The sequence below is a fragment of the Sabethes cyaneus genome, chromosome 2, assembly GCF_943734655.1.
Source record: "Sabethes cyaneus chromosome 2, idSabCyanKW18_F2, whole genome shotgun sequence".
NCBI classification, from domain to species: Eukaryota; Metazoa; Arthropoda; class Insecta; order Diptera; family Culicidae; genus Sabethes; species Sabethes cyaneus.
The window spans coordinates 211,541,174-211,568,024 of NC_071354.1; the positions used below are offsets into that span (position 1 = coordinate 211,541,174).

The 26,851-nt window shown below is 38.4% G+C and overlaps 1 protein-coding gene across 1 annotated transcript in view; it reads left to right on the top strand.

Annotated features, from left to right (window-relative positions):
- LOC128737317 (gamma-aminobutyric acid receptor subunit beta) overlaps positions 1-26,851 on the top strand; it is a 166,855-nt gene that overhangs the window by 53,690 nt on the left and 86,314 nt on the right. Inside the window, exon 2 of the mRNA XM_053831934.1 lies at positions 7,478-7,575. Coding sequence (XP_053687909.1) covers positions 7,478-7,575 — 98 coding nt within the window. The remainder of the gene's footprint in view (positions 1-7,477; positions 7,576-26,851) is intronic.

The following is a 26,851-nucleotide window of genomic DNA, read 5'->3' on the forward strand; positions in this document are numbered from 1 at the left end:
GTGATTGAAGCTACGGTGCGGCGCTCCGCGCCTTACCCGTGCGGTGATGATTAAGAGCGATTGCTGGCAGTCAAAATATGAGAAATGTTGAACGATTTATGTGCGTTAGTAGAGTTTTTGGGCATTATGTTTCTGCACAACGGCTAATATAGTCTGATTGATACGTACGCATGACGGATGGTTTAGGATGTTCCTCCGCAACGTTGTATAAAAGAATTAGATCAAACTCATACAATTTCAGTTAGATTCTATTACAATTAACATAAGGAGGTTAAGTATTTAGTCTAGTTTGGTCTAGACCACTCTAACTTTTGATTTTTTTTTTTTAAATTAACCGTATTCAATATCAGCAAAATCTCGATTCTACCATTAATTTCCTTGGAGCAATGCTCGAATAGCAAGAAACAATGATATATCAGTTACAAGTGTGCTCAGACTACCCAAATAACAATTTGGGTTTTATTACATTCTTATGATGGCTTTCATGACCAAAATTGGCCATGAAAACTGTAATATGAGCACAATAAAACTCCCATTGCTGCTTGGGTAATAAAAGGTGTGGCCCAAAACTTTTGCAACACAGTTGGGTATAGCTGCAATGCAACTTTAATTGAGTTATTTCTATCAATTATTGTTATTGTCAAATTAATCAAAATTTAGTCACAGTGATCGAACCAGCCCTGCCCTTCTTGCCTCCTAATCACTGTTATCAATAGTTATGACGGAACATACAAATTTACATTCACATTTCATATATTTAGATTGTACCTATCTCTTTTATTTTAAGTTTTAGTCATTTTTGTATCATTTTGCTATCATATTCTTATTTTTATATCATGTAGCTTTCCTTTCTTATATATTTTTGTTATTTCTTTTCTCTTTTGTTTTATTTTTCCATTATTTTTGTCATATGCCTTGAAACTACGATTTTTAGATCATCGTCGTCGAATTGTATACGACGGATTTCATGCCAACTCGATCCAAGCTAAGCACGACCCTCTCAGAATTCAATGAAACTGTGTGTGTGTAGAGAGATCATGTACATAAGCAACTTTGCATACATGTTTTGTACTGTGACATACTTACTTACTTAGGTGGCTTGCCGTCCTAAGACAAAGCCTGTTGAACAAAATTTCTCCATGTAACTCGGTTGAGGGCTACCGCTCTCCAATTCCTCGGACACCGAGTACTCTCCGCCAGATCTCGCTCCACCTGGTCTAACCATCTTGCTCGCTGCGCTCCTGGTCGTCTTGTTCCTACCGGATTTGAGGCGAACACCATCTTTGCAGGGTAGTTGTCCGGCATTCTTGCAACATGCCCTGCCCATCGCATCCGTCCAGCTTTAGCCACCTTCTGGATACTGGGTTCGCCATAGAGCTGTGCGAGTTCATGGTTCATCCTCCGCCTCCATACTCCGTTCTCCTGTACGCCGCCGAAGATCGTTCTTAGCACTCGTCGTTCGAAAACTCCGAGCACTCGCAGGTCCTCCTCGAGCATTGTCCATGTTTCATGCCCGTAGAGAACAACCGGTCTAATAAGCGTCTTGTACAGGGTGCACTTTGTACGGGGACTTAGTCTGCTCGACCGCAATTGCTTGTGGAGCCCATAGTAAGCACGACTTCCGCTGATAATACGCCTCCGAATCTCACGGCTGGTATCATTGTCCGCCGTTACCAGTGAGCCAAGGTAGACAAATTCATCGACTACCTCAAACTCATCGCCGTCGATCAATATACTACTGCCCAAGCGGTGTCGTTCGGCCTCGGTTCCGCTGGCCAGCATGTACTTTGTTTTAGACGTATTTACCTTTAACCCAATCTTTTATGCTTCGCGCTTTAGTCTGGTGTACTGTTCAGCCACCGCCACAGATGTTCTGCCGATAATATCCATGTCATCGGCAAAGCAGACGAATTGACTAGATTTGTTGAATATCGTGCCCCGCGTGTTGATACCCGCTCGGTTCATTACACCTTGTAGCGCTATGTTGAACAGCAGGCATGAAAGACCATCACCTTGACGAAGCCCTCTGTGTGATTCGAATGAACTTGACAATCCACCCGAAATCCGAACACAGCACTGCGTACCATCCATCGTAGATTTAATCAGTTTGATGAGCTTCCTGGGGAAGCTGTTCTCGTCCATGATTTTCCATAGCTCTTTCCGGTCGATGGTATCATATGCGGCTTTGAAGTCAACGAATAAATGATGCGTGGGAACTCTGTATTCACGGCCCTTTTGGAGGATTTGCCGCAGTGTAAATATTTGATCCGTTGTAGACCGACCTTCGACGAAGCCGGCTTGATAAGTTCCCACAAATCTATTCGCAATTGGTGATAGACGGCGGAAAATGATTTGGGACAGCACTTTATAAGCGGCATTGAGAACGGTGATCGCTCGATAGTTCTCACAGTCCAACTTGTCGCCCTTTTTATAGATCGGGCAGATAACCCCATCTTTCCACTCCTCCGGTAGCTGTTCCGTATCCCAAATTCTAACAATTAGTCGGTGTAGACAAACGGCCAGCTTTTCTGGTCCCATTTTAATAAGCTCCGCTCCGATGCCATCTTTTCCAGCTGACTTGTTGTTCCTTAGCTGCATGATGGCCTCCTTAACTTCGCCTATCGTTGGGGTTGGCACCTCTTCCCCGTTTGTTGCACCGTCGAAATCGCTTTCCCCGCCGCCATGGTTTTCCACCTGGGCGCCATTCAGGTGTTCGTCGAAGTGCTGCTTCCACCTATCCGTCACCTCACGATCGTCCGTCAGAATACTGCCAGTCTTATCCCGACACATTTCGGCTCGCGGTACAAAGCCTTTGCGGGATCCGTTCAGTTTCTGGTAAAACTTCCGCGTTTCCTGAGAACGATGCAGCCGCTCCAACTCTGCATATTCCTGCTCTTCCAGGTTGCGCTTTTTCTCCCGAAAGATTTGGTTTCGCTGCATCTTCTTCTGTTTGTGTCTTTCCACGTTCTGACGTGTGGCACTGCGCATCTTGGCCGCCCGCGCAGCGTTCTCCTCATCCATCACCCTCCTACATTCATCGTCAAACCAATCGTTCCGCTGATTCCGGGCCACATGCCCGATGGAGCTCTCCGCTACACTGCTGATGGCTGTTTTGATAGTGTTCCAACAGTCCTCGAGAGGGGCTTCGTCCAGCTCGTCCTCTTCCGGCAGTGCAGCTTCGAGTGAATGCGCGTAGTTTGCGGCGACGTCTGGCTGCTTCAGCCGCGCGAGATCTAACCGAGGCTGGCGTCGGTACCGAATGTTGTTCACAACGGAGAGTCTTGGGCGCATCTTAACCATCACTAGGTAGTGGTCCGAGTCAACGTTAGCGCTTCGATAGGATCTGACGTCGATAATGTCTGAGAAGTGCCGACTGTCGATCAAAACGTGGTCGATCTGTGATTCTGTCTGATTTGGTGACCTCCAGGTGTACTTATGGTGGATTCTGTGCTGGAAAAAGGTACTACGTACGGCCATATTCTTGGAGGCGGCAAAGTCGATAAGTCTTAGGCCCATTTCATTGGTTCGCTGGTGTGCACTGAACCTTCCAATCACCGGTTTGTATTCCTCCTCCTGGCCGACCTGAGCATTGAAATCCCCGATGACGATCTTGATATCATGTTTTGGGCAGCGGTCGTATTCACTCTCCAACTGCGCGTAGAATTCATCCTTGTCGTCATCGGTACTTCTGAGGTGAGGGCTGTGCACGTTGATGATGCTTATGTTGAAGAATCGGCCCTTGATTCTCAACCTGCACATTCGAGGATTGATTGGCCACCACCCAATCACCCGTTTCCGCATCTCGCCCATCACTATGAAAGCTGTACCCAGCTCGTGTGTGTTGCCGCAGCTCTGGTAGATGGTATGTCCATCTCTGAACGTACGTACCGTTGAGCTCTTCCAGCACACCTCCTGCAGCGCTACGATGTCGAACTTGCGGCTCTTCAATACGTCAGAGAGCACTCGAGTGCTCCCTTGGAAGTTGAGAGATCGGCAGTTCCACGTCCCGAGTTTCCAATCCATAGTCCTTTTTCGTCGCGTGGGTCTATTCCGATTGTTCCAGTAAGAATATATTTGTTCTTCGTTCCATGCTTTAGTATTTTTCGTGGTGACGGCTTGCAAAGCCTGCTACACCAACCCCCTGTTTCGCCGGAGGGTCAACGAAGCTCGAAAGAGCCCTCCTTTCCTGTCAGCATACGACCTTGGCTTCCACCGGGGTTGGTTACCCGATCTCCACCAAAGTTGCTCGTATCCCGGCTGGTACCACGAGGCGGTAGGAATAGGAGTTGCTGAATAAGAGGCTATGAACCACTGTAGGGTCTATTTTATGCCTACACGTGCACAAGGCACCGACGGTACGCATTATTCAGCCGTTTATCAGCCTGTACTGTGACATTGTTTTCCTAAATCCTAAAATTGGTCTAGACTAACTTTTGGAAAGGGCCTAATTTTTTTTAACTGTGCAATTTTTAGGTCCCACTTGCCCCGGGGTACCTTATTTCATTCGGGGTACATTATTTGCTGTGTCAATTCGCATCATTTTGTTGTCATTTTTATAGTGTTTTTGAATGATTTTGTGTTGTTGTTGAACAATATTAGTATCTTTTTGTATCATTTTTGTGTTAATTCTATAAATCATTTATTATTCTTCTTTCCCTTTTGTGTGTGATCATGTTGTTATCATTTTTGTTTCATTTTTGAATAATTTTTGGGTAGTTTTAGAATCTCTCTTTTCATTTTTCGCGTCATTTTGTTTACTTTATTTATTGTTTTAGTGTCATTTGTGTGTCATTATTTATATGTATCACTTTAATATTATTTCTGTGTCAGTTTTAGTGTTCTAAAGATCACAAATGCTGGTTTGTGCTTTGTGGTTCGTGTTTTATGGCTCATTTTTGTTTCATCATTTTTCGTTATATCTCTGTGATATTTCTTAAATATTTCTAATTTAGGCATATTTGTATCAAATTTCAAATTTTATATCACTTTTGCAGACAGACAACATTTACTTCTGTTTGTATCAATTTGGATGAGTTTAGTTTCATGCAAAATTTTAGTACCTTTTCTGTATCATGGTCATGAAATTACGATTTTTATATCATTCCTTGAAGAAAATAATGCACTTATAAATTTGAAACCAGAATTTCTCGTAGGCTTTGTGTCATTCCTGTTATGTCTTTGTTCTTTTCTGGGGTTTACTTATTTGTTACGCTTTTGTGTTATTTGTTCAATTTCCTACGTGATTTCGTGCCATTTTTGGCAATTTTTATTATTTATGAATCGTTTTTGTGTCAATTTTGGAAATTATTTATCATTTCTCAACCTCGTTTGCTTAATTCATCTCTTTATTTTTTCCATAATTTTCGTTATTTCTGTGAGTTTTTTTTGTTTTTTTTTTGTGTTTCTTAGTAACGTTTGCTGTTTTGGTTGTTTTGGTTGATTTCCTTTTCAGTTTAGCATAATTATTATTTATATTTGATTCGTTTATTAACATTCAAACGTTTTTTGTATCTTTGTGATGTATTTTATAACAATTTCCGAGTTTTTGAATCATTTTTAAATCACCACTTATATCTGTTTGTATTATTTTTATATCGTTTTGGGACCAACTTATGAGGTACCATTTTTGTGTAACTTTTGTGTTAGTTTTTATCTTAACTTTAGGATTTTTTCTTTGTATTTTTGTGGCTTTTACCATATGTATTGAGACAACGGTTTTTATTTTTTTAACAAGGTGCAATTCAAAATGGCGCACTTATAACATGAAAAATATATTTTTATAGTACGTGTATTTGTGTTATTTCTGTAGTAGTTTTTGTTCCTCTTTGGGGCTCTTTCCGTATCGGTTCGTTTATTTATTATTTTTGGCATTGCATTTTTTTTTGTTTGATTATAGTCACTTTAACAGCTTGGGTCATTCGTGACTTTTGCGGGGCTGGGACTTGAACCCGGGTCCACCGCATGAGAGGTGTGAATGCTAACCATTACACCGGGATAGATCTCCATTTTTTAATTATTTTCTGTGTAATTTTGTGTCATTTTTCTATTATTTTTTCAGCACTTTTGTCACAGACAAACAGACGAGACACTCGCGTTAGTTCCATCGTCCAATCAAAAACCACTCATTTTTCAAAAAAGCATGTTTCGTAACATGGCTACACCGCAGCGCGCGAGTGTTACTTCGAGTTTTCAGTATAAAAACATACAAATGTAAAAACTCTACAGCATACAATCATGCAAATGCAAGCTACTCCGCAACATGCATAACAGGTGTTAGGACGATGGCTTTTAACCTTCCGTTACCCGCACTGTTATATTTTGCACAACGCCTGTAAACCGTGAACTTTATCTCGGTATATCTCGGGATTCCAGCAATAAGGAAAAATACTGTTTTCAGCAAAGTTGATCGTGAACCAAGATCTTTCAAACGATGGAATAAGTTTCATAGGTTTTTTTACCAAGTGACATTAGTATTCGAATGAATTTTGTTAGGTTTTAGCATGCCTATAAATCGAAGATGGCGCGAGTAACGAAAGGTTAAAGGATTTTCTTCTATGTGTCATGTCAGTTCATCAGTGCTTTTGTGTTATTATTGCAATATGTGATTTTTCTGTTTCTTTTTTTTTTGTTAGTTTAGTAAAGTATTTATCATTTTTCTATCTTTTTTTATGTTTTTGTGTTATTTTTAGTTTAGTTTTTTGTATGGTTTTTTATTGTTATTATGTCATTTATATATTATTAATATTTATATCTCTACATTTAAGCGCACTTTTTCTGTTTTGTGTTTTATAGCTCATTCTTGTAGGATTTTTATTAAGTGTTTGATTTGTTTATTTTTTATTTCATCGGTTTATCTATATATTATTTCATATACCAATTTTGTCATTTTTGTTATTGTATTCGTTTCATTTTTCCAGAACATTTATAACTGGTTTTATAGCATCATCCATAAAGTTAGAAACGTTTCAGTGTCATTTTTGTCATAAATCTGAGCTGTAACTGAGATCTCGTACAGCCTTCCAATTTTCATTACGTATGACATCAAAGTTTAATCAGAAGGTGGGACACGTAACTTATTATGACCTATCCTAGGCACGCCAGTGTCAATACAGCTTAAGATTTCTGTTTATGTATTGAAAATCGCAAATCGTGTGAATTAAAAGTTATTGTCCAATTTCATTCAGAACTTATGCGTCAAATAAAGATTTACAAATCCGAAAACGAACAAGTGCACAAAATTTGAACACGTCGGATTCGGAAATTTCATGGAATTTCACTTTTTTCGTGGAATTGTCTAAAAATAGAAACCAAAAGAAAACTTCTTTATTATTGCTTCAAGTTTTTTAGTTAAGCCCAGTCGTATTACCACAGCAAGAAAACAGAAAGTGTCCAAATTCCAAAGCGTCTAATTTCCCGTTTCCATTGAAGGCAATCCAACTAATGATTTTCTTTCGTTTTCGTTTCTTTCTTCCCCCAGGACCGGCGGTGGCAGTATGCTAGGAGATGTAAATATTTCGGCAATTCTGGATTCGTTTAGCGTTGGCTACGACAAAAGAGTAAGACCAAACTACGGAGGTAGGTATCCGATTTCAAAATACTTCCCATACACACGATCTCGCGCTTCCTCTCTCTGTCTCTCTCACACACACGAAACTATCTATTGTAAAATACCTAACTGCGACGACCATTCAGCGACCATGACCGAATCCGTCGCATCGCCTTTAGGCTTTTATAACCAGCGTAACTAGCAATAGAAGTAGGAAAAAGCTAAAACCGACTAAACAAAACTATGAAGTTACACGCGTAAAATGACAATAGATTAACTAATAAGATATACAGGACGTTCAGTGAAGAATAACAATCAGCGATGCGTAGATAAGAGAAAGTTTTCACGAAAAAAAATCTGCCAAATTAAGTAGGTTAAGTTGATCCGAATACGTCCTTCTCGATATAGCAAGTCAGCAATTTGTTCGAATTGCGAAACGAAACTACCATCGAAACCAAATCGACCGAAAAGAAAAATTGCTGCCTACCAACCAACAACGTTCTGTACTACAATACCCATGTCAGTAAAAATTTACGATTACATCGAGTTTTTTGTTTTGGTTTTGCTATCAACGTCGGCTGTGCGGAGTGAATTTAATTAAGTGACAATGTTTTCCCGGAGAAACATCCAGCATGGTTCAGTACTTTTATCAAACAACTCCGAAAACAACGACTACGACTGTCTTTTCTAGGGTGGCTCTGAAAATCGTTCGCAAAAAAAAACTTTCGCCGAAACTACAAAAACAGTGATTTTTACCCATTTGTACTTAATCGAATCCACAAAAGTTTGTCCACACACACGTACACTCGCACAGACACACAGTAAGAGAACAAATTTGAGATGCCCTGCAACCGACACTAAACACACGTGCTACTTGCTATTGCTCCGGGTAAAAGTTGTGTGCACATATGTGTATGCACATACCTACGTATGTTAAACACTAAGCGAAACATGCTGCCATTTGTGCAACAGAACCGAAAAAAAACACACCCCAGCAAGTAGGTAGTGCGGTTCGCTCTTCGAGCGAAGAATAAAAACAACATTCTCAAGTTGAAAAGTTTTCATATGAGTTTCGGTTTCGAACCGCCATGCCAGCCAGTCAGCCAGCAATGCGAACGGTCACAAGCAGCGCACACGGTTTGGTTTAATTAAATTTCTTGACTTTTTTCACGTTTTCTATTTCGACTCCGGGAAAATGATGTGTAACCGACATGGTCATTTCTATTCATTAGCAATTGTAACTAGAAGCTGCAAATATGGGATACAACCGAGGCAAAATGAGCTCAGGTTCCTGTATAATAATATGTATGTCTCGGCTGAATGTACATCCGATAGCTATCGGTTCGATGCAACCAAAACAGTGCACAAGCGAAACGAAGCGAACTAGAGCAAATCTCGTGTGCGTGTTTAAGTGTATACTCACTCAGCGCTGGCTGTATTTATGTAGGTACCCTATAGCTTGGGAATAGAGGCATCCTTCAGCGCAAACCACCCACCCACAGCCAGTCAGGCAGCGTCCCTCGCGAGACTGTGCGGTGCTGCTCAACAGCAGCAAGTTATTTCCGTTAGGTTTTCTATTTTTCTTTTCTGTTTTTGCGTCTGTTGATTCGGTTACGTACGTTTCCTTCCTCCCCAGAAGAAAGAAAGAGCCAGCCGGATGGGATGTTTTTTCATCCACGGGGTATATTTTTCTTGTGTGTGCATACCTACTTGTCTTCCAGCCGGAGATCAACAGTTTTGTTTTTCACTATCCCCCCATCTTGTTATTCGGTTGTTAGATCATAGCTCATGTGCAGTGCCTGACATCTTGGTAATCTTCTTCAAGTGAGAAACTAACAGGTTAAGCGAGGTTATGTATTCAATGTAATGCTGTATATTCTAAGTGTTCCTCAGCCTTAGGCGAGTCTATGTACAAGAAAAGCTATTGTAATTATGTGTGTAACAGAATTCATTTAAACGTAGACAATAAAAGTTATCACTATAATTATAACAGTAAAATTACAAAGTTGTAAACCACAAAAGCTATTATACCTAAAACAATAATCTGACACAACCAAAATAACCAAGCATTTCTTGAAAAATACAGTCCCTAGGTTGATAAGCATTTCCCCTAATCAACGCAAATATACTAATATTCAGCGCCCCTGATGCTTACTTTGCCTCAGATGCAGCTTTTTGTGCATTCCTCCCATAAATTCATCTGAAATTTCGTGTATAAATTAATTACCCTTTGAAGGTAGAGCAGCGTGTTATAAACTTGCATGCTGTACCACAAGGAAGTATTCTCGGATCGATTCTAATTCAAAAACACTAAGTTTATCAATGCTGGCAATTTGAAATAGCTTATTGCTACGCGTTCCATAATAAATTATATCTAACTTTGATGTATTAAATTGCTTTTAATATGTAATCTTCATAAATTCCTCCAATATCTGTCATATGTTCTTCTTTGTCTTCTTCTTCTTCTTCTTCTTCTTCTTCTTTTTTTTCTTCTTCTTCTTCTTCTTAAGCGGCTTAGCTTAGAGCCGAAGTGGTTTGTATAGCATCAAGAGTTCGAACTCCACTCCAGTCGGTTCCTGGTTGCTCGAAACTCGCAAGTCAGCTTCGACATTACGCCCCTCTTTTCCTGCAAGTGGCTTCTAGAATACGACAGATTTCGCTGCACTGTCGACCAGTATCCTCGCGTGCATACTCCGACAAAAAAAACTCCTCAATACTTTACATTTGAATACAGTAAGTTCAGCATTTTTTCAGCCTCCAAGGAAATAAGCACTCAAATAGTCTCGCTGTCGGACTAATATCTTTCCCAATGTACTTTTGGTCGTCTTATTTTTATCGAATACCCGGCACACATGGGGTGTACCTTGTTTACTGTGTCCGTCCAACTTTAACCACCCTTTGCATACAGCAGTCTCTCGAATAAGGCCGTGGGTGCTGCTACACACCCACTACATTTTCTCAGTTTCCTTTCATTCAATTTAGTTGATTTTTTGGTAATTACCAACAGCTGAGAAATCGATGTGAGCGCCACCCATTGCCTTATTCGGGGGATTCCTGTACTGAGTTTCACTTAGAGCTAGTTCATAAGTCATCCTCCGCCTCCATACCTCGTTAACCGTTGTACGTGAGCTTAGTTTATTCGACTGCAATTGCTTGTGAAACCCATAGTAACGCACAACGACTACGCCTCCGAATCTCTTAACTGGTGTCATTATCAGTTAACATTTTAGCACTTAGCCTTATGTACTCTTCAAGTGGCGCCGCAGATGTTCTGCCGACAATGTCCATGTTGTTGGCTTATCTAACGAATTGTCTAGATTTGTTGAAGATCGTTCCCCGCGGGTTGATATCCGGTCCGGAAACCAAGTAGTGCTATTTTAAGCAGCAGGCAAGACAAGCTTTGATTATATTGACGAAGTCTTCTAAGGGTTTGGAATGACCTCGACAATCAGTCCGTAATTCGCCCACAGCACTGCATACCATCTTTCGTAAATTTAGTCAGCCTGATCAGCTGCCGGGAAAACAGTTCTCGTCCTAGATTTTCCATCCCTCTTTTTGGTCAATGGTATCATGTGCAGCTTTGAAGTCACCAAACAAACGGTGCATGGAAACTCTGTATTTACGGCGTTTTTGGAGTATCAGCCGCAGCTCCATCATTGACCGTCCTTTAACCTGGTGTCGTTGATAACTTTTCACAAATTTGTTCGTAATTGGCAAGAGTCGGTAGAAGATGTTTTAAACACCACTGATCGCATGATACTTCATGCAGTGCTGCTCCTGTCCTTCTTATAGGTCGGGCAGATATACTCTCAGCCCTCCGATAGCTATTAAGTATCCCTAATTCTTACAATCAGCCGGTGCAGAGAAATGGTCAGCTTTCTCGTGCCTATCCTAATAATCTCCGCTTACATGCCGATTTTTCAGCTAATTTATGGCCACCAGAACTTCGCCTATAGTTTCCACGCCTTGATCGTCGTCTGCTTGAGCGCCGTTCAAGTATTGGTCAAAGTGCTGCTGTCACCTTTCTGTCGCGATCTTCCGTCAAGATGCTTCGCGCTTTAAACTGGTGTACTGTTCAGCTAGCACCGCAAAACTTCTACCGACAATGTCCATGTGTTCGGCTTAGCAAACGAATTGACCAGATTTGCTGCAGATCGTGCTCTGCGGGTTGATGTCCGGTCCGGAAACCCTGAAATTCTATGTTAAACAGCAGGAAAGACAGATAATCAGCTTCAAGAAATCTCCATTTGGGTTCAAATGAACTCGACACTACGCCCGAAATCAGTACACTGCATCGTAACCTTGATCAATTCAACCAGTTTTACGAAAAAGCCGTTCTTCCATAGACCTCTGTGGTCAATAGTATCATATGCAGCTTTAAAGTCGATGGACGGGTGGTGCGTGAGAGCTCTGTATTCACGAACCTTTTGGAAGGATAATCTGCTCCAGTAAAAATTTATGAAAGTTCGTCGACCGTCCTTCAACGAAACCGGCTTTATAAATCCCCACAAATTTGTTCGCAATTGATGAGAGTCGACGCATGATTCGGAAGATCACTTTGTAGGCGGCATTGAGAACGGTGATCACACGATAATTCTCGCAATCCAACTTATCGCCTGTCTTGTAGATTGGGCAGACATCATACCGCTCCTTCAATAGCTGTTCCGTATCCCTAATTCTTACAATCAGCCGGTGCAGAGAAAAGGCCAGCCTTCGACTATCGTTTACTCGCCTTCATGGTCCAGGTATTCGTCTAAGTACTGCTGCCATCTTTTTATCATCTCATGATCTCATGATCTCATGTTCTCATGATCATGAGATGACATCACTCATCTTGCAAAGAGAATGCACAACTATTTATAAGCAGAGCTCTAATTTTCTCTTCGCCCACTGAAAACTTGAGACCCTTTTCTCCGTATACCAAAGAGAACATCGGACCTCGAGCAGACAATTATATGGACTGAAACGATTTGCTCCGTGACCTTGAGAGCATGCATTCGGTTGTACTCCGGCAGAAAGAGAAAGAGAAAGATGAAACAAAACTGACACTCATTCGGGGGTAGAGCAAAGTAGCAAAGCACTACAAAAGCAGAGAAAAAAATACTCGTTTCTGGTCGGAGAAAGTAACATTCGACTGAAACAGAGCAAATCGATTTGTCATCTGCGCTTTGCCAGCTGATCAAGAACGCCGGAACGTTAAGAATTGAAGTTATTTTCAGAGCATGGCATAAGTCTGAATGGAGCAAAACACTCCTTTCATCCACCTAACCGGTAGTTTCTCCTGCTTTGAAATCCTGAAAATTGTCCAATGAAGTACTATTACTAGCGGTTCCTTCCCGAGGCTGACGGGTCTCGGTCCTTTCTAGCGGTTCTAGTAGCCTTGCTCAGCTCGATTTCTCTTTTCGAGATCATGAGCCAGGGTTTTTCCTAGTTAACTTCTATTCTTTCTATCCGAAGTTCACTGCACAATGAGCACCAAGCTCATTGAAGAGCTGCTTTCACTTGTCGACCATCTCCGTCTTGTGATCAGGTTTCTCTACTCATTCCTATGGATCCTACAAATGGATGTAGGATTTTTTTACCTTCTCATAAAACTTGGATATGTCATTAGCATGGAAAACTTGGTCAAATTTTTTACGATCTCTATCCTCCTTCTAGTACTTCTTGCTCCTCAGGAACGTGGCCAACTGGCTCTTTAACCGTCCGTATATGGACTACTTCTTCCTAGTGGTTACCAGATATCCGCTTCAGGGATAGTTCAAGTGCAGAGAAACAATAGGCTCTCGGGTTACACAGTTGTTGTTTTACCAATCAATCCGTAAATTATTCACAGCAATCGAAGCTTGCCTTAACTGACTTACTTTAGTGGTGACAGTCTGTTATCAATCCTACACCGAACGAACTTCGTCCCGTAGTACTGTCGGTCCTGGGATGTCATTCTTCAATCCCCTCGAACACCAGCTGAACGCGCATCGTCCTTGCCAGTGTAAATCCATCATGTACGTGGTCTGCCCCGAAATCTACGGCCTCTTCCTGGTTCTTTGCCGTAAATAGTCTTGACTACTCTTTCGTCTGGCATTCCGGCCACGTGCCCAGCTCACCGCAGCCTGCCACATTGTGTTGCAGCTCTTGGTTCATGCGCGTCTGAGCCACACTCAATTTTCCCACCAAGTATCGATCGCAGAATTTTACGCTCAAAAACCCCAAGCTTTCATCAATTAGGTTCCTTTAGCATCAAGTTATGTCATCATGCGTCATGATTCATGTCCAAAAAGGGCCATCGGGAGGATTATTTAGTGTTCTGCAGAGCGCCAGTTTGATACGAATTTGCAAACTACGAAACTTTAGCTGACTATGCAATCCGTAGGAAGCCCGATTTGTGGTTGCAATTCGTTGTTTTACTTCGCGACTTACATTGCACAGTGGCCCAGAAACGAAAACTAAGTGGAAATTTACTTTTGCGGCTAAGCGATTCATAATAGCTCCCTGCAATGTTCAGCAAATTTCTTCAACTTTAAAAGGCAATTAATGTGAAATTAACGGCTAAGTTCCAGTTTGGCTTGTAAGCAAATAACACATAATAACTTTTTATTGAAAAGAGATAAAAGGATAATTTTTTCGACAAAGTTGTAGCTAAAGATTATATAAGTAACTTTGCTAAAGACATAGTAGGCGTATTTTTAATAGTTTCTATCTCATAGGACGTTTTAAATAAAGACCTCTCAAAAATCACTTTTTCGCTGATTATTTCAAATTTAATGGTTTTATTGCATCATAATGTTCTACAAAGTCGTTTCTCTTATCAAAAGACATATTTTTGTCGAATATTGTATGTTGAAAACTCATATGTATAACGAGTTCTAAAGTTTTTCCTGTGTTTTTTAGTCTTTTTCAGAATAAAATATCTCAAAAAGGGGCAAACGGAAAAAATCAAACTTGGCCGTTTCTGAAAGCTTACAATTTTATTTCAAACATATGTGAAAATAAAAAACTGGTTTTTGCTCTAACTCGAGTAATTTCAGTTTAATTATTCCATGTTTGGCCATTTTCCACAATGCCGCATTTTCTAATATCTTCTTGAAGACGATTAGGGCCAAGTCATTAGTACAAAAGAAAATTGTCGTACAATGACATAATTTCTGCTGATTGTAACGTAAAATAGTTTTCGAATTTCGGATATAACAGCAGTTTTCTATCTGCACCAGCTGTTTTGGATAAAAATCAATCTTTCAATTTTCATTCCTTTGCAAATGTTACTTATATAATCCTTAGCTACAACTGTGTCGAAGAAATTTTCCTTCTATCTCTTTTCAACAAAAAGTTATTATGTGTTATGTGTTTACAAGCCAAACTGGAACTTAGTCATTGATTTCACATTAAGTGCCATTTAGAGTTGAACAACTTTGCTGAACATTGTAGGGAGCTATTTCGAACCACAAAAACCTTTCACTTAATTTTCGCTGCTGGACCACTGTGCATTGTTGTCATATGACACGAGCGTACCAAGGTATATGAATTCCTCCACTACTTCATATCGTTCCCCATCCAGCTCCATTTCGGCACCAACACCATTTAGAGTCCGCAACCATATACTTTGTATGACACATTTAAAAAGCCTAAAGGCCTTTTCCACTGCTCTACACACTTAAAAAACTCAGCAAATTTTGCCGAGATTTGGACAGCCGAGCGTTCGGTGAAAATTTTAGATTTGCAAATCGACGTTTTCGGATCTTTACTAACGTTTGGCATCATAAAAATCTTACCGAACGCTCGGCTGTCCAAATCTCGGCAAAATTTTGCTGACTTCGGCACTTTTTTTTAAGTGTGTACGGTAGATTTCGATGATATCAATGTCCATGATAACAGTCCATTCCTTTCCACATATGCTCTTCGTATTACACCTACCAAGGCAATATTAAATAGCAGGTTAGAGAGTGCATCCCCTTGCTACAGTCCATTCAAAGTAACGAAAACGGTTGAGGTCTTACCCGCTATTCTAACGCATCATTTTGTCTAACTTTAAATAAAAAGAAATTGAAATTTATTTTTAGGTTTCGAATTCCACTACGACGCTCCAAAAACTTCAGGCATCATTTTGACCCATCCAGCGTCGCTCGAATCTGCCTAATTAGTTTCGTCGGAAAACCTATCATTATCTGCCACAGTTCATTTCGTTTGACTGAATCGTACGTCGCCTTAAAGTCCACAAACAGATGACGAGTCTGCGAGTTATACTCCCGGAACTTGTCTAGTAACTGACGTAGTATAAACATCCTTCGTATCTCTTATAAGCTTATTGAATTACGGCTCACGATGACAGATAATAGAGAGACAAGAATAGCCAACCTATTTTAGACCCCAAGTGCCGATGTACACAATTTAGACACTTCCATTTGATTTCTACAGTATGTACACAGGTTCCAAACCATAAGCACTAAAGAGATAGTTAGAGGGAACCCTCGTAATTTTTCATAATTCCTAATGGATTTTAAGAATATACCAAGCCTAATGGGGAAATCGAAATAAAAAGGAAAACTAAGTTATCGAATTGTAAGGAAAATTTTGCATTTTATTGTAAATGGTCCAAAAAACTGCATATCAAATTTTACACCTTCACCGAAAAGTTTCACCTCAAGAAAAGGATTACCAATTTGTTGACTGCTGTATCAAAAAATCAACTTCTAAACTGACAACAGTTCAAGTTACGTTAGTTCTAATATTCGATTGTATGCCTTTCTGAAGAAAAATCAGCATAAATTTCGGATGAATAAATAAAAATTGTATGTTATTTTTTCACTATAGTTTTTGACTTTTTTTCGTTTTTCAAATATTGTCCTCCTGATTTTATGCGTATGTATAAAGCTATACAAACAACACCAGTTTAAAACAAGAATCGATACAAACAGAGCTGACGAAAAACAAAAAAAAAACTATAAATAAGGTTCTCGCCTCTAGTGATGTGTTAGAATTTAAGATGCGACATTATTAGATTATACTGCTTACTAGCAGTAGGTAATAAATACTTTTCAAGAAAAAAAGACAACAAACAAAAGAGAGAATTTCAAACAGAGTGAAGGACGTTAAGTGCTAAACAAACAATCGTATATGTATTACTTCATCCCATTTTCTACACATATAATTATAACATTCTACTCAATGCCTGCCAACAACTATAATATGACGTGTATGTTTTGCCACGTTATCCGTGTTTCAGGACCGCCGGTTGAAGTGGGAGTCACCATGTATGTGCTGTCTATCAGTTCGCTGTCTGAAGTTAAAATGGTACAACTATTATGACTACGTACCTGTTTTCTATCTACTATTTATTGATAACTACATTTTCTGTTCGTTTCACTAAACCGAGTATTATGCTTCATTATTTTACTTCACTAGGTTCTTAGTAAGCTTACTTTAGTTTGTAATTGTATTTTTTGTAAGATTTATAACAGCTAACGAAAAATAGTGATAACAATTGTAATCTTCACAACCAAACGAGGACAAAAATAAACTAACCCGCGCGAATCTTAGTACTGAAATCCACCCACGAATTGGAGAACCTGTTGAATATTAGTGAAAGTTTTGTTTTCTGTATCATTTGCATCATTGTCACGGATAAATAGTTAAAAAATAAGTATGTTGTTACTAGCCGCCACCCCACGTATTGGATGTTTAGTTGAAAGGAACATACTGTTCCAGACCTTATAAAGTTAGCCATACATATGTCTTCCAACGATTTAGTTTTCGTGTGTGTATACGTTTCAACCAAATAAGTCTGGTATTTCGTAAACTTCCAAACGTTTTCATGTTATATCCAGTATAGAGCTAATCAATGACTAAATGAGCACATTTCATTTCCATATCACCCTGTATCGTTGTCCGCTAAAATAAATCAAAAATCATCCTTCTGACATTTGTCGTATGTCCTTTACGTAAAGCAACCATCTACTCCTATCGATCCCTCCAAGCAGATTCTTTTCCACCACTCTTTTTTGCTTACATCACAAGTACACATAAGAAACAAAAACCAAAAAAACTTTTTACACCTTTCTGAATAGCCTTCTCACTAAACACACTCTCGTTTCCAATACACTTGATTCAACTAGATTTGGCACTCTATAGTAAAAGTTTCGCCACAAAGCCAAATACTGCTACATATTCTACACTATAACTATTTGTCACCCTTAGTGTTTTTCAATCGTAACTGCTCTGCTGCCAAATAACGATGCATTAACGTCGTTTACTATATTCCCAACAAGAAATTAAAAAACTCATCATCCTGATTCATAATATACATATATCGACGTTAAATTGCTGCCCGACAAAACTCGTGCCATAAAAATTGTTCTCCAAACAGTGATCATAAATATATGTAACTTTGGTCTCCCCACTCCCTGTTATGGATGCTAATCCAAGCTAAAATCCCCCACCCCCACAGTGCCAGTGATATGCGGTTCAGTTAATTCTAAAAATAATCCTCAGCGGCAGCTTGGCAAAACACTCTTTTCGATGCAGCAAAACAAAAATCCAAAACGAGAAAGGAAACAAACATCTCAATCCAATCAGTATCGGTTCCCCTTCAGATGAAAGCCGAGCAATAGACACGCTCACACGTTTCCAATAACCGGAACGGGAACGAAAAAATGTACACAACACACCCTCCTCATCCGCCAACACACTGCCTCTCCAACCAGGATCCCCTCTTACTCTCGTACACTGGACACGACCCCCGCATACTCCATGCATGCAACCCTTTTCTGCTATTTCCGCCTATTTCCTCAGCTGTGCTCCGTCGTGTCTCCGGTAGGGTGACGACTTAAAAGGTGCAACGGATAGCTCTTTCCAAAACGACAACCGCAGGGGAGAGGGTGGGAAAAATGAAAAAAAAACAGTCCCAAGCGCAATCATTCTCACTGCTTCTCGACGCACTTCTCTCCAGTAGTGGCAAAAGCTCTGCATGTACCCCGCCAAGCCCTTTCCCATTAGCTGTGTGGGCTGGCGGGAGCAGACAGAGCGCTGGAAAGGACACCGAACAGGGAGCTTCGGAAATGAAATGATATGATTGAAAATGAAATGTGAAACATGACACGAAACACACACCATCTCCATCCTTGTGCCTCAGTCGACTCAGCAACGACTGACGATGGGCGTGGGTTGGCCCAACGAACCATAAAAAACATATCTCTCTCTCTAGATGCTATGCGCTTGGAAAGAAAATTCAACTTTTCTCAACTATTAATGACAGCGACGGGGACGATGATTTGCCTGTTTCTGGCTTTCGGACTTAAAGCCAGGTAACAAATGGAAAGCATCGTCACCATCGTTGTGTCATCTTCATAAACTTTTGCCATCTTCTGCGTCAGGTGGGACGACGACAGACAAATCCAAATAGTTTTAAATCGAATCAACTTTCCGACGGTATTGGCTAGCGGCGCCACTGTTGGACTCTCCTGGGTTGCATTCCTGACACCTGTACCTGTACTGATGTTACTAATGGTGATGCTATTGATGATGCTGATGATGATGATGATCACAATGTTGTTGGCATGGTGCACTTTAACTCTAACAGCCGCACTATAAATCCGTAGAGAAAGAGAGCGAAAGGACGAGAAAGTGCACAGCACAGTGCAGTGACAGAGAAACCTGCATCCGGACGACGAAAGTAGCGAAGTGTTAATAGCAGCGAAGACAGTTTTAGCGTTCTGTTTTGTGGCCTGAAACGTGTCAAACTGTCATTTGCGAAATTGTGCTACTGCCGGCGCTACTTCTAGGAACCACCGGAACCACCGCAGAACGGCAATTCCGTTCACTAACGGTCCCACGGAAAACGTTCTGCGCACCACAAAACAGGCGATGTTAGCAATAATGAAAATAAATTACTTTAGGTAATAGTGCTTCCTTCTTCTGGAAAGCATTTAGAAAGGTGAAATTACGTTTTCGTGTGGAACTTTTCCGCACTGGATGCGTTGGATTACTCCAACTAACGAATCTTTGATTGTTTGTTTTAGATTTCTAATGGCACTGGTGCAGAACTGCTTGCTAGACTCTTCATTAAGCAAATGAGAAATTGCCATTCAGTGCTCCATTTGAAAAATTGTGCTAAAATAAAATCGATTTTGACTCCACGTTTTCCGAACTCAATGAAACTTGTATTTAACCCGAAAATACTTTTCTTATGCTCATATGGTAATTTTATTTCAAAATTGGTTGTTTAAAAGAACACGTTCATCTTATCATATGTTTGCAAAAGTTTCTAACCACTTGTACTTTTCCATGAACTACAAATCTTTCACTCGATTGTGTGGAATATGCTGCTCGAGCCACAGATGGTGAAGAGCTTTTCCGTGCACTCGGTGTTATTTTTTGAAGAATTATGTTTGCTAAATTTAATTTCTAACCTCTATTTTCAATTGCTGATTCCGTTCTTCTTCTTCAAATTCTATTTTAATTACAGTTAAAATACATAAGTTGAAAATTTTGATTTTCAGTACTAAATCCTAATCATTTTTCGTTTTTGTTGCTCAATTTTGCAGTTTTCTCATTTGATTTTTTTTATGTATTTCCGGTTTTATCTCTCTTCTAATTTGTTTTTCCAATTTTTTTTAATTTTCCTTTATGATTTTCCCCTAATATTGTTCCTTTTTTCTTTTCAAATTTTGCTACTGTTTCAACAAACTGTATTCTTTTTTAATAATTCCTACCCATTGTCGGTACTTCTTTGCCCTTAACTATTTCGATTTTGCAAATTCTTTTTTCAGTCAGCCTTATCATATTTTTTCGCATTTCCTCATTTCTCAATCCTCAAACTGGTATATATTTCTGTAACTTTTGGTTTTTCTTCGTTTTCGTTTTTATTATTGGATTATGCAGATTTTAGAAACGATATGTTTCTGATTTCATTTCCAATACTTCTTTCCTATTTCTTATTCTTTTTCGAATTATACAAGGTAGCTTAGTGCAAACATCTCAGGAGGTGATAGAGGACCACGTTTGATGAAAAAATCCTGCGTATATGATCAAATCTCATTCGTTACAGAATTATTAAATATTTTTGGTTTTCGGCTCTGTTCCAATTAAATTACCTCTTGTACAGTAAGTATGCTAGCTTGCTCAATTTTGTTGCTTTCATTCGACAGCTAAGAAACGTAACGCGTTGAGTGTTGAATTAGTATCTGTAAACTGTACGAATTCGTACATCACGCATAGCACACTAGATCACCGCGTGCGACGGACACGGTTTGGCACGTGTGAAAAACAATAACAGTAACAACCATGTTTTCCATGAATTGAGGGTTCGCCTCCACTTTCCACTAACATACATCTACAAAACGTAAGCCGCTTAGGTTCATCCGTAGGCAGCAGTTCTTGAATGTATGGTGTGGAAAGGATGCATTTTTACCCGATTCAGCACGCTCCATATCCGGTGTGACACGAAACTTGCTTTGTGTGTCTTTTGACTGTCCATAAGTTCTTCTGGGAAATACATGTTGATGCTGCAATTGTTTTCTGAAACGTCCCAAAGTAACCCGAGAAGTCTGCTCGTTGCTATATTCCATACGCGTCACATAGCGTTAGTCGCACGCGGTGATCTAGTGTGCTTTGCGTGATGTATGTATGAATTCGCGCTGTTTTCAGATACTAATTCAACACACAGCACTCAACACATTGCGTTTGAACCTAAATTGCAACGAAACTAAAAGAGAGACGTTTTACGTCAAAAAATTAATTATACAACGAGACCAGAGCTTCAAATTGGTAGATAATAACAATCAACTTTATCACGTTTGTTTAGGAGAAAAACCTGTTGTCGCTTCTGAATAGTTTCTAAATTTTAAGAAATAGGAGGTTTAAGGACAATTTTCTCAGCTTTCGAAGAAACCGAATTGAGCTAGAGCTAGCGTAATAGAAACAGAACCGAAAAAATGTTTAATAGCTTTGTAACAATTGCTATTTGACTATGGGCGTAGAAGTATTGTTTTCGTCAAATGTGGTCTTCTATCAACCCATGAAATATTTGCACTAAGCTACCTTACACTCTGTACATTTTGCTTCCTCGCGGCTCGGTTTCCTTTCCATCTTTATTTGATGTTTTAAATCGGCGGGAGTAAAATTTAATGTTTTACATTCCCTTTTTCCTTCCTCTTTTTCTTTCGACTTACTCAGTTTCTTTCAGTTGCTCCAATTTTCTTCTGTAATATCAACTCAAATTTCGTTTATAGAATGCGTTTTACTAGTTATTTTCCTCATTACCGGTTTTTTTAATTCATTTATGCCGTTTTGTTTCCCATTTTCGGCTACTTTTGCATTATGATTATATTTCATCATTAAGGATTTTTTTCTTGCCCTTACTTTTTCCATGCCTCTATGAATTTGATTTATCAATTTGTTCTAATTTAAAAATATTTTTTCATGCCGCTTTCTCTCTTGCAATACTGTTTTTTAATCTTGTTACTCCTCCTACTCCATGTTACTCAATTGTACATTTGTTTGACTATTTTTTCCAGTTCATTTTCTTGTCTACCTTATCATTTATTTATTCATATCCACTTTAACTTTTCTACCTCTTCTTCCTATTCTTTTGTCCACTATTTTTTCGTTTTCTTCATATTTTTCCAATATCAGAACTTTTTTTCTTGAGCAATCCCCTTTTTTTAATTACTCTCTTTCACATTGAACAGTTTTAATTCCTGCTTCACTTTCATATATTTCATTTTTCCAATTTCGATTGCTTTCCGTATTTATTTCCTATGTTTTATCAATTTTACTGTACCTACCTTATCTTTTGATTTCTCAGATTATCTATTTCTTTCCCATTTCGATGTATTTTTTACATTTTGAACTACACCTAATTTTTTTCCGCGCAAACCTGATTTTCCCAATTCTTTCAATTGTTTTACAATTTGTGCTTTTCGTATATACATCCCCCATTATAGTTCCATTTCCTTTTTTTCCATTTAGATTAGTCCTTTATTGTCCATTTATAGTTTGTGGTTCTAATTCTTTTTTTTTTTTAATTTTTATCACTTTTTTTGTTCGATTATAGTCACTTTAACAGCTTGGGTCATTCGTGACTTCAGCGGGGTTGGGATTTGACCCCGGTCCTCAGCATGGGAGGCGAGAATGCTAACCACTACTCCGGAACTGACCCTACTTTTATCACTTATTTTCTTATATTTCCTCTCTCTCATTGATTATTTTTCCTAGTAACTTTAAGATTTATATTTCACTACCTTGATTCAACGTTACTTCTCTAATATTTCTTTCCCGTTTCCTACCTGATCTCTCTTTTAAACTAACTCTACATTTCTTTACTCTTACTGTTTCTTATTTCCCATTCTTATAAAAGAAGTGTATCCAGAGTCTACGGCAATTTGACATCCTGTTATTCACTATCTTTGGGTTTGGCCCTTTTTATCTTTGTTAGTTTTTTCTGCCATGTTTTCGTCATTTGTTGTTTCACTTTATCAGTTTGCTTGCTTATTTTTTGTCACTTTATATGTAATTTTTCGAATTTTTCCTTTCCGTTTTCAATTTCTTCATGATTCATATGATTCATATTCATGTTTTAACTCAATTAATCTATATATTGTGTCTATATTTTCTCACTTGCGCTATTTTTTAATTTTCAATCATTTTTTGTACTCATTCGTTCATTTTCCTATTACATTTCTAATATCTGTTTTTTTTCTTTTAGTATCTATTTTTTATTTTAAATATTTAAATATTTAATTTCGGATGTTTTGTACAGAAAATTACTAAGTAATCGTAGGATAGCGGATCTTTTTTACGTAATTAATTAATTTATTGCAAAAATTCCACTCAATTAGGTCACCAACTCCAAAGTTCGGTGTTCCACTGTTAGAACCTTTTTAAGTTAATTTTATACAGAAGACGGGATGTGTGTTCCAGTCTAGGCCAACCTGTGAAATTTGAATTGGATTTGAGATCGAACTTAACATTGAACTTTAAAGTAGATATTAGATTATGATTTGGATTTGGTTTCGGACTGAATTGGAAGTTGCAATATGACTTTCAGTCAAATATAAATTGGAATTAAATTAGCTCAACATGTACTCAAAGTGGGTTTGAAATTGAACTTGAAAACAGACTTGAGTTCAGAATGGAATTTGACTTCAAATTGAACAGGACATAGGATATAAAATTGGGTTTGAAATTTAAATCGATTTAAATTGACTTTAAATCGGAGCTGAAATTGCAATTAAATTCGACTTGGGATTGGGTTTGGCTAAAATGGGACATTAAACTGGGCTTGAAACTGGACCACAATTAAACTTCAAGTTGTACTCAAAATTGGGCTTAAAATTGCACTTCAAATGAGTCTGGGTATTGGACATTAAATCAGAGTTGTAGTTGGATTTAAATTACACATGAAATGGGGCTTTAAATCGGACATTACATTGGACTTAAAATTAGACTCAAATAAAACTTGAAATCGGAGGCGAAATTGGAATTAAATGAGGCTCGGAATTAAACTTAAAATTAATTATTTGACATGAAATTAAACTTAAATTGGACTTTAAAATTGCACTTAAATTTTAATTTTCAAATAAGGTTTGCAATTAGACATGGAACTGGACCACAATGTAACTTGAAAATGCATTTGAAATTGAACTTGAAATCGGTGGTGAAATATAAATACTTAAACAGACTAGAAATTAGCTTCAAAATGGGACACTGAAATTAGACCTCAATTGAATTTCAAATTGTAGTTTAAATTAGAATTGTATTTGGCCTTAAAATCGGACATTAAATTGTACTTGAAATTGGACCTGAAATCGGAGATAAAATTGGAACTAAACTAGATTCGGAATTGGACTTAAAATGGGACATTAAATTGGACATGAAATCAGACTTAAATTGCTATATGAAATTGAATTTGAAATTTGATATAAAATTAGGCTGGAAATTGGACATAAATTAGACTACAAAATGGTCTTGAAATGGGACATTTAAATTGGACTTGATATTGACTATGTTGGACATGAAAATTGACTTGAATTTAAACTCCAAATCGTACTTGAAAACTGACTTAAATTGTACATAAAATTAAGGGTAAGATTGGACTTGAAGCAGAATCTATTTTAACGCAATTAATTTTCTTTCCAAGCTATTGAATCGACAACTCCGGACTTCTCGGTTGCTTATTGAGAAATTTTTTGATTATACATTAAAATTGTTAGAGAAGGTGGGGCACGTGCCCCAGAATGCCCCAGCCTGGGTACGCCAATGGCAGTGTATACTTAGCATTACATTCCTTGATGTTATAATTGTAGTTTCCTTTTCCAGTTTTCTCTTAATTTACCTTTTCATGTGTGTTCTTATTTTGTCTACCATCTACCATTCATACCTTCTTGTCTTCCTATTTCCATTAAATTCTTATTCTTTTCCAATTTTATTTCTCGTTTCCAAATCAATCCAAATACTTTTTTGATATTTTTTACCCACATTGTGTCTCTTTTACCCTTCGGCATTAAACTGTTCAGTTTTTTTTTTTCATAGGGGAAGGGCGGTAAAGACGGACACTGCGGGAAAGACGGACACTTGTCATATTTCATAAACAATAATTTTTTGAAGCAAAACAATGATGGGAAATGTTTCTATAGACTGAATTAATACTTTTGAATTAAACTGCCGATTTTTTGCAGCGCAGCTGTCAAATTTATAAACAAAACAAAGAAAAAATGCGAATATACACTAACCGATGTAATTTTGTGTGTGAAGAAAATAGCTGGTAAATCGTTAAAAAACAACATATTCATGCTAAACCGACGACATTGCGTTAGTTTGATCCTTCACTGAATATCCATTGGAAACCTGGTGAATTTTTGAATATTCAGTAAAAAGTTATTGAAGTTTGAAAAAATGGTATCCAAGTCGGGAAAGACGGACACCCAACGGTAAGGAAAGACGGACACACAGATTTTGAATCCATTTTGCCCAACAACGATTTAACATTGCAAATACTTACATATTGTATATGTAACCAGTAACCAGAAGTCATATAACAGTTGGAATAGGCCTTTTAGAACTTTTAGAAACGATTAATTCGTCACCAATTAAAATATTGAAGGGAACCATTTTATTTTCTCGCTCAAAGGGGGGATCGGGAAGGGGGGTTTCCCAAACCAATTCTTTCCTAAATACATGATGAACTATGTTAATCTTTCTTAATACTGATAATTCGAAGACGCGTGACACTTTTTCGCGAGTGTCCGTCTTTCCCATATCAAGTGTCCGTCTTTCCCGCCCATGCGTAGAAATGCTGATTTATACATGATGTTTTTAATATTAAAAAAGCATAAATTTTGGAAGAAATTTTCCAGCACACGTTGTAACTTTATTACACAGAGACCTAAAGGTTCAGTTTGTACGAAAATTGCGATCAACACAGTCATATTTGAGTAGATATTGAGTCTTTACCTTAAGGTGTCCGTCTTTACCGCCCTTCCCCTACTTCTTTTCCATTTCGTTTCTGTCTTACAATGTTTCGTGTTCGGTTCTCGTTTACCTATTACAATTGGTTATTGCCGCTTATTGCTTACCTTTTCCAATTTTATTTCCTAGTTTTTGTCACATTCCCTTCATCTGTTTCCTGATTTTAGTTTCTCATATCAGTCTTAATTTTTTTTTAAACATCTTTTATCAATTCTCGGATTTTTTCACGGCTTAATCAGTCTCAAAAATGTCAAAAACGAGTTTGGTCTCTACATCCGACAGTTTCGATGATTTATTTCATCTTAGAGCAATCTACAAATTTTCAAATTATAATTTTTACAAAAATGAAAGTGTTGATACGTCCTAATCACTTACAAAATTAGTAAACTACGGAAGCGAATAGTATTTTCTTAAGTTACCATTGAATTCGGAGAGCGTTGGATTGACAAACGATGACTTGCTTAAAAAGCCAACAACCGTGACTTATCAGCTTCGTTTAATACAAAACCACATAGTTAAAGCACCCAGGATGATCCTTCGCCAGCGTTTGCTTAATTTATTCATTCACCCTGTCGTAGGTTTACCGACTTTGCGCTTCAACCAGTACCTAAATGAAAAAGTTATTGTATAGAAATTCCACCAACCCAAGCTAAAAAGTGGGTTTAAACTAAACTGTACAGGTCTTCTTTATAAATACGAAGTTTTTGCTTCTTTCACTAAACTTCAGTTGATTAATTTCGTTTAACGTGTAACTACGCAATCTTCTGTTTTCATCACATTATCCTGGTTCGTTTCTTTTCCGTTTGCCTAGACCGGATGGTTTTGGTACAATTTTTTGAAACTGTTTTGCAT